The sequence below is a fragment of the Pteropus vampyrus genome, unplaced genomic scaffold (genome assembly GCF_000151845.1).
Source record: "Pteropus vampyrus isolate Shadow unplaced genomic scaffold, Pvam_2.0 Scaffold274, whole genome shotgun sequence".
Taxonomy (NCBI): domain Eukaryota; kingdom Metazoa; phylum Chordata; class Mammalia; order Chiroptera; family Pteropodidae; genus Pteropus; species Pteropus vampyrus.
In genome coordinates, this window is record NW_011889055.1 from 291830 (window position 1) to 300131 (window position 8302).

An 8302-nucleotide genomic window follows, 5' to 3' on the forward strand; every position below is an offset into this window, starting at 1 on the left:
GCCCCATGGCGGTGCGGCAGGACTGGCTTTGAAAGTGCCTTCTGCAAAGCGCAAGAGCCTGTCCCCGAAGGCACGGTCCTGCTGCCGCCGGACCAGGGCCAGGCCCGTGGAACAGACGCGCGCCTTGGGGAAAGATGGCTAGAGGCCACAGAGTTCTTCAAGCCTATTTAGAAGGAAAACTCCCCCAAAGCGCCCGGCTTTCTCATCAGCGGAAGATTTGAGAGGCACTGTAAATGTCCCGTTAGCATGTTAATTTGGGTTTGGAAGAAGTTAGAGAATGCAGGGGCAAAGATGAACGTCTGCTGAGAAGCGGGGCCCTCCCAGGCAGAGAGGCTGCGAGGGAGGTGCATGCAGAGGGGTCCGTGAGGAGGCGGAGGCAGAGGCGACACAGGCACGCGGGGTACGTTACCTTGGTGGGCTTGCATTTCGGGAAGGGCCTTTTCTAAGACCGCTAATGCTTTTCTATGGTAATCTGCTTGGGCTTCTAACAGCTGAGAACAGACCCACATCCAAAAACAAAGGCAACGTTAGCATCGGATGGACACACACACGGTGGCTGAGCAAAACTAAAAACGAAATCTTTTGCAAAAAAAAAAAAAAAAAAGCTAAAATGGATGAATTTTTACAAGGTGGCAACTCTGCGTGGGGGCCAGCGCTCACCGTCACGAAGAAGTTCCCGTACTCCCCTTCCTTGGCCATGAAGCTGTACATGTCCGCGGCCAGCTGGTCCTGGAGAGGGCGGAGAGGGTGGGCCGCTGAGCGCACCGGGGCCTACGGCGCCCGGGCGTGAACCTCAGTGCGCTCTGGCGCAGCGCCCGACGCGGACGGGCACCACGAACACCCTGGGGCGGCGGCTCCTCGCAGCTCACTGGGAAGGGCCTCCCAGGCGACTGCCCGTGGACCGAGCGGGGCGGAGGGGCAGAGCCCGGCTTACGGGACGTGCCGTACGGGGGAAACGGGGCGGGGTGGGGGGGTGTTAAATTTTATCGCCACTTTGGATAAAAATGCCTCTAGAGGAGAACAGAGAATTAGAGGCAGGGGTCACCCGTCGAGGGCACTGGAAATCGAGCAGGAGGAGGAGGGGGCGGCAGAATGACGCTGCTGTGTATCGTTTTATACTTCTGACATTTTTCAACTCATGTAAATGAATTACGTAAAAATGCTTAAAAATTTTTTAAGTAATGTCTTAGGCAACTGGATGTACATATATCTTTCTGATGTTCATATATCCCCAGACACGTTAGAATTTCAAGTATGTGTTTTTAACGTGCTATGTTCTACTTTTAGCATCAAGGTACACAAATTAACGTGAAGGCTTTGTTTACAGAAAAACATTAAATCTGAAAATGCTAAGTAGAAATAACAAACATACTTTTAGAATAACCGGAAAAGCAACAAAGTAAATTCATGGGTCCCCATCCCACCTCCCCTCCGCCCAAGAAAAAACATAAAAGGAAGAGAAAGAGAGGACGGGAAAGGCAGATGAGGTAAAAATGGCCCATACTGATAATACTCTCTGGGGGGACTCCCTTCCAAATCCCCAGGACTCCCACGGATAAAGCCCCTCTTAAAATGAGCTCGCAATAGAAAACTGCGAAACACTCTCACAGAGATCTTCGGAAAACAGAAACACCCGACACTGTTAAATAAGCATGCATAAAGTCATTGAAGACGTTAAAAGTAAGTACTATAAACGAACGTGCTATCCAAAAAAGCAGACTTGAAGAATTAGAACCTTAGAAATGACAAACTACAGTCCATGAAATCCAAAGCTCAACGATTATTATTTCAGCAGCAGATCAGACACAGCTAAGGAGAGAAGCAGTGAAATGGAGCTTAGATCTCAGGAAATCACCCGGAAGTTAGTGTAAAGCGAGAAAGAGAAAATATCTGCGTAAGTTTTCACCACGTGAATGACAAGCCACGGTGTGGAAGTTTAGAGAAGAGACATCGGTCCACAAAGGACCAGTTCAAATTCCCCGAACTTCTAGCCAAATTCGTGTCCAATACGAAGCCAGTAGCCAAACGTGGGTCAGAACGCACGTGGACGAGGCTGCCGGGAGAATGGCTGAGCTGCACCTCTTCTGAACGGGAGGAATAAGCCAGCGCGAGATGTCGCATCAGAAGCATTTATCTGAATATCATCTTTTCAAATGCAAAGGCTACTACGCACGCGCGCCTTCAGGAGTGCGGCTTTTATTCTAAGCCAAGATGTTATTTTAAACAACATCATTTTACCGCAGTTAACAGATCAAGATTTGCCACCTTGAAAGTTAATTTTAACATGACCTGAACGAACTGAAATAAAACAGACCTAAGGCTAGAAATAAAGAGATCGTTTTTGGAAAATGATGAATAATAAGAGGAGGAAAGCTCTAAGGTCACCCTAAACGTCACCGAGACCCGTGCCTTTACCACCTCAAATAACATTTGGAATAAGCATCAACTTTCATAGATAGACACACGGAGAATGTGATCACTTAACCATCTAATCTAGAATTTAACTTATGAGATAAAAAAGTTATATTTCTCTCAAATTACAAACCAGCTGTCCTAGCAACCTTTAAAAAATAATCTTTCCCTTCCCCATAGATGCATGAAAACCCCTTTACTACATGTTAAATCTTCAAATACAATAATGCTTGCTCTAGAATGTCTACATTTGTGCCTACAGTGCATTGTTTTAATTGCTGTAACTTTAGGACATTTTGCTATGGTATTTTCTCCGCCCCCCCCCCCGCCCACCTATTCTTTATTTTAAACAAGCTTAGACATTTTCGTCAAGTTTTTAAAAACTATCCTACTTGGATTTTTAAAAATAATGTTTTAATCTGGTTATAAAGGAAAGCAGGGTCTTAGAAAATAAAGAAGAAAATAAAAACAACCTTTCATATCGTTCAGAGTATGGACATGAATTACACACAACATTAAATAATTTGCAATATACGACCTTTCATCCATCATTGGCAAAAACCAAAAGATGGCTCCCAGTACACTCATCGCCGTACCTTGCACTGTTCTACTTTATTTCCAGCTTCGTCCATCTCTTCCTTTAGGGTATCTATTTTTGACGGAAGCCCCTGAAAGTTGGTTCCTGAGGATTTGTGAGCCTGGTTCCACCTGCAAAACACGCGGGTCGCCGGGACCCGAGGACTGGCTGTGGGCACCACCTTCCCGACCTGGCTCCACTTGGCGTGGGTCTCAGAGCCTGGGCGCCAGGGGGGGCTTATCCTCTGCGAGCGGAAGCAGGCAGAGGGCCGCTGGCTTCCCCCCAGGGGCGGCTGGCGGTGCTGGGCGTGCCGTCTGCTCCAAGCAGAACTGACCGCGTCCCGTCCACGAGCCCCACTGCCGGAACTCGGCCCGCGACACCGCCCTCCTGGGCTGTGCGATCATGGGCCCCGGGCGTCAAACACCCTGTGCTCCTGCTTCCGCCCGGAACATGCCCTGTGCCGCTGGAGTCCGTCCCTGTTTCCGGGGACCCCGTGCTGTTCCCTGACCTGTGGCCGCTGCCAGCAGTAAAAGCCACAACTTCGGTCACGGAGCTAGCGACCGATGGCTACAGAGACACCTCGAGAATTAAAAACACTCGTGAAAACTAATGTTCCAAATGGTATCGCCAGCCAATCCCAAACGCACTATAGCAACAGGAGGGGCGCGGGGGGGGGGGGGGGGCGGGGCAGCAATAACTGATCTGTACATTTAACGGAGTGGTGTTTCTCCCTGTGCCCCCAAAGCGAATAATAAATCAGTGGGGCATCTGATGCTCATGGCATCTTAGAAACAAGGAAAGCTGCACTGTCACAGATTTTGTGAATCGGTGATGAAAGCATCTGACACGTAGAAACTCAGTAAATGATAGCTGTATCTCCACAGATTTGCCAAACAGAAAGAATTCTACTTCACAGGACTCGATGGATTAAAAAGCGAACAACGAAGTGAAGGCCAGCAAAGCCGCCTGTTTTTCTAAATAAAGTTTTATCGGGACACAGCTACGCTCATTCACAACTGTCTAGGGCTAATTTTGTGTCACAGCGCAGGGTTGAGCAGCCACGACAGAGACCGTCTGAGCTGCAGAGCTGGAAATATTTACTGTCTGGTCCTTTACAGAAAGTGTCACCCCCTGTGACAAAGTAGGAGAAAGACGTGGTGGTGGCTGCCGGGATTCCTCGCTCTCAGAGGCCCGAGGGGAGAGCCACGCCGGTCGCTGGCACGCACGCCCTCGAGCACAGCGCCGAGGCCGTGGCCACGGGCGTGAGCCCGGGCTGACGTCAGCGCAGTCAGCAGCCCTCTGGGGAGGCCGCCTGGTCTGATGCGAGTGGCCCCAGACGCAGCAGCATCTGACCCGAGGGTGACCACAGCCCATGGGGCTCTGTCCGCCCCAGCGGCACCGCAGACCCGTCTGCTCCTCGCTCTGCCTGATGAGAGGGTGCCCTCAGTGCCTCCCACCCCCACCCCGTTCCCTTAGGACACTCAGGCTTCCTCCTTCCCTCTCCTGCCTCCAGTCACCATGGTCCGCTGAGATCAGTGCGGTCTAGCATGGTCCTCACCGCCACCGCAGGAGAGCGAGGCCCAACGGCAGGTGTGAGCCACCATGACCCGTCTAGGTCAGGGGTGTGTCCCTGTGACGACGGCCATGGTCCACGGGGCAGTGCTTCCCTCCGGTGTTGGGGACGGTGTTGGGGACGGTGTTGGCGACGAGGCTGGGGGCGGGGAGGCCGCGTGACGCCGTGTGTCGGGTGCCCTCCCGCCGGGCCTCACCTGGTTCTGACGGAGTCCCAGTCCAGCACCAGCTTGGCGAGCTGCTTCCTCTGCTTCTGGATGTTGGGGATCTCCACCTGGGAGGGAACGCACGCCAGTAGGGTGAGCTGCGGGGGGCTGGGGCTTAACGTTTGAAAGCGCAATATTTATGTTTTTCTCTTAGGCGAAGGATTTCACGCCCTCAATTTACTCCCCTTATTTCCAAAAGGAAGCGTTTGTCAAAGGCACAGACGACTGTCATGGCCGCCATGCAGGAAGCACCCACCTCCGCTATGCTGCACAGGGGGTCCACAATCTCCTTCTCCACGAAGACTTCATGCTGAGACAGCTCGAGGGCCAGCTGGTTCTCAGCATCTCCGCACGTCTCCAGCATCTTCCTTTAAACGACAAGCACACGTCCACTAGATCAGGCACCCGAGGACCATGCTGAGCCAGTCCTGCTCTGTCTGACGGGGGACAGCAGACGGCTGCCGGGGACACCACCCGCCCACGTCCACCGGCCCGCGGGGCGCCGGGCTCTTTCTACAGGCGGCCGACCACCTCTTACCCCAGGAGGGACTCTTCCAGCTGAGCTGACGCCTCCTGCATGTTCTGAGCGAGCGCGGTCAGGGGCAGCTTTTTCTGGAAGGCAGAGGACAGGGGGTGCTTTTCATTATCACTGACACCCATTCTCAGTCACCTGCCTCAGATCACTGGTTTCTCCCCCGTGCAAACTGCCCAAGTCGCGAGACTGAATCTGTGTCGGTTCCCTCGTGCCTGGAACGCAGGGACGATCGGTGTGAGTGAGCCGCCTCACGAGTGACAGCGTGCGCTCCGCTGGCGGGCCTGGGCGCTCCGGGCAAAGGGCCTGGAGTAGACCCTCGACCGTCCTCCTCTCCTCCTCTCCGCCCCTCCTCTCCGTAACGGTCCTGGCTTCCCGTAAGGACCTCCTTGGCGAAGCCCGTGAGCTGGAGGCAGGACCACAGCCCCCGCCCTAGACGAGCTGCCCGAGCCTGAGCCAACGGCACACGCCGTCTCCTCGCCCGACCTCACCCCTTCCCGGGTGGCGGGGGTGAAGAGCCCAGCGCAGAGATGCCCGTCCACCAGGGCCCGGGACGATGCTGGGTCACTCCAGCAGGAAACCACTGGGCAGGATGTGCTCTGCCCCGCTGGACACGCACAGGACGACGAGCCGGGGAAGCGGCCGGCAGCCACCCCCGCACCACGAGGGCTGTCACTGAGGAAGGGGCGGGGCAGACACCAGGTGGGGCGGACAGGGGAGGACCCTGGGCTCCGGCCCCTCGCCTCGAGTCTGTCTGACTTCCGGACCTTCTCTAGCAAGCCAGCAAGGTCTGCTTTCCAAGTTGGCGTCAAGACAGCTCGTCACCTGTGGCCACCAAGGGCTCCTAACCGACACGTCCAATGACACGCGGCTCGAGTAGAAGGCGTCTGAGAAAGGCTCAGCGGGGGCGGGGCCCTCGGCTGGGAGACGCCTTCGGGGCGGCCTGTGGGCACACGCGGAAGCCGTATAGGGCCGGCACTCACGTGTCTCCGGTCGGCGTCGGTGCCGTGCTGGCCTTGGAAGCAGGCCATCAGGCGCTTGTGAGACTGGTGGCACATGCCCCGCACCGCGTCCAGGCGTCGCTCGATCTGGGGGAGACACGGGCGGCTGTCAGCGGGGCTTGGAGCGGACGGCAGCCTCCCGACACGGCGCCGCCTCAGCAGGAGAGGCGTCCGCGGTGGGCAGGTCCGGCCATCCCGAGCGGGGCTCCTCCTCCCGACCCTCTGGGCCGGAACAGGGGCTGCAGGCACCACCCTGGGCCTTACGGGGCGTCCGGTGGCACCTCTTGCCTCTGTGCACTGGGCGCCGGAAGCACCCCAGCCCCCAACCCCCGAGTCGTGATGACCAAACTATCCCCAGACACTGTTAGAGCTCCCCTCAGGGCAAAGTCCCCTGGGGGAGAACCACCAATGTCCCTAACACTGAAGGTTTTAGGTTCCTTAAAGGCCAAATCCACCTGCAGGGAGAGGGAACAGTCTCAGCTAAAACCGGCCATCAGAAAGGGTGGTGGCAGCAAAGCCACACACCTCAGCACCAGCCCTGTGCCGGGTCCAACCTGCACCGAGGCAAAGGAACGGCCAGGCGCAGGGGAGGAGAGGCCTGGGGGAGGGAGGATGCAGGAGAGGGGAGACCAGGGCCGGAGAGGGGGGCAGGGGCGGGCGGCGTCCAGAGCACTTGAGAAACTGCGCATCCCCTGCACGTGGCAACGGAGCCCTTCGCACACAGCACGTCACCCAGAAGAATCCAAGCAGCATTTTTAAAAAAGAGACAGACCGCCGCCCGGGAGCAGGTCTCGGCTCCCCGGGCACGTGCTGGCGCGGAGGGGCTGCAGGCTGTGCAGACGGGAGGCCAGCAGGGGCCACGCAGGCCCCGCTGCGAAGGGGCCGTGTGCTCCTCAAAGCGCCTGGCGTGGGTGGGGACGGGGTGCGGCTGGGTGAAGTGAGGTGCATGAGGGGCTCCGGGCCTCCCGGGGGAAGCCCCAAAGTTAGGGACGCCTTCTTCTGAGGGACGGAGTGGACAGGCCTGGCCCAGGTCCCCACAGGAGACGCCCTCCCTACAAAAGGGAGAGTCTGAGCTCAGAACTTGAGACCACCCTATGGCCTCACGGTGGATCTGGCAGATCTGGTCACTGTCACCGAGATCCGAAGTCCCTCAGGACCCCCTCGGCCCAGAGCTAAGGAACCAGATGGGAAGAGGGAGCAAGGAGTCACGACTCGGGGCTGGAGCCAGGGGCCGTGTGTCCCACGGGTGGCAGGGCTGGGCCCACCGTGGGCACCAACACAGCACCAAGGCAGAGCCCTCGGCCTGCCCAGGGCCCCTGCCCAGGCCGCAGTGCCAGCAACCGGGCCCCAGACGGCGGGACTGCGCCATCTGACCTCCGTCACGTGACACCGAGCCTCACGTGCCCCTCACCGCACGCGACTCTGCCCTCCCCCAGCACGCTGACGCGTTCCCCGGGGGCCCGGGTGAGTGAACGAGCAACACAGCGGACCGCGGCCCTCGCCTGCGGCCTTCTCCCCGCGGCCTTCTCCCTGCGGGCCTCCAGCAGGGCGTTTGCAAAGGGCCAGACGTCGTTACCTGTAGCAAGTCTTCACTGAGGACTTCGGTTTTCTCCGCTCTGTGGGGAAAAGGCAAAGTTCACAGTTAGAAACCCAGAAAAGAAAGGCAACGCATGGTGGCTAACAGGTGTCACCCCGGAGATTAAGACAACGAGGCGGAGATGAAGGATGCCGGGGGGGGGGGCTTCGGCAGGTTTTACATCGGGGGCGACGCAAGCGAAACTAAAGAAAACGAACAGAAGTTTGCAGAGAACAGCAACTCAGAACGAGCAGAAACGCCCCAACCAGCGGCTCCCAAACTCGGGGAGACCGGCCTGGGGAGACCGACGCGGCAGCTCGGGAGTGGCCGGCACTGTGCTCGAGCCCGGGGCTCCACGGCCACCGCCGAGGAAGGACCCTCCGCAGACGCTTACACGTCAGCTCCTCGAATGACCACAGGCCTCAC

The 8302-nt window shown here is 57.2% G+C and overlaps 1 protein-coding gene across 1 annotated transcript in view; it reads right to left on the reverse strand.

Moving 5' to 3' along the window:
• ARHGAP17 (Rho GTPase activating protein 17) overlaps positions 1–7945 on the reverse strand; it is a 36345-nt gene extending 28400 nt beyond the window's left edge. Inside the window, exons 1-8 of the mRNA XM_023520631.1 lie at positions 7877–7945; positions 6283–6387; positions 5306–5379; positions 5024–5135; positions 4759–4835; positions 3009–3120; positions 661–729; positions 410–491 (exon numbers count right to left, since the gene is read on the reverse strand). Of these exons, the coding sequence (XP_023376399.1) occupies positions 410–491; positions 661–729; positions 3009–3120; positions 4759–4835; positions 5024–5135; positions 5306–5379; positions 6283–6357 (601 nt within the window). The 5' untranslated portion in view covers positions 6358–6387; positions 7877–7945. The remainder of the gene's footprint in view (positions 1–409; positions 492–660; positions 730–3008; positions 3121–4758; positions 4836–5023; positions 5136–5305; positions 5380–6282; positions 6388–7876) is intronic.
• Between the last annotated feature and the right edge of the window lie 357 nt (positions 7946–8302).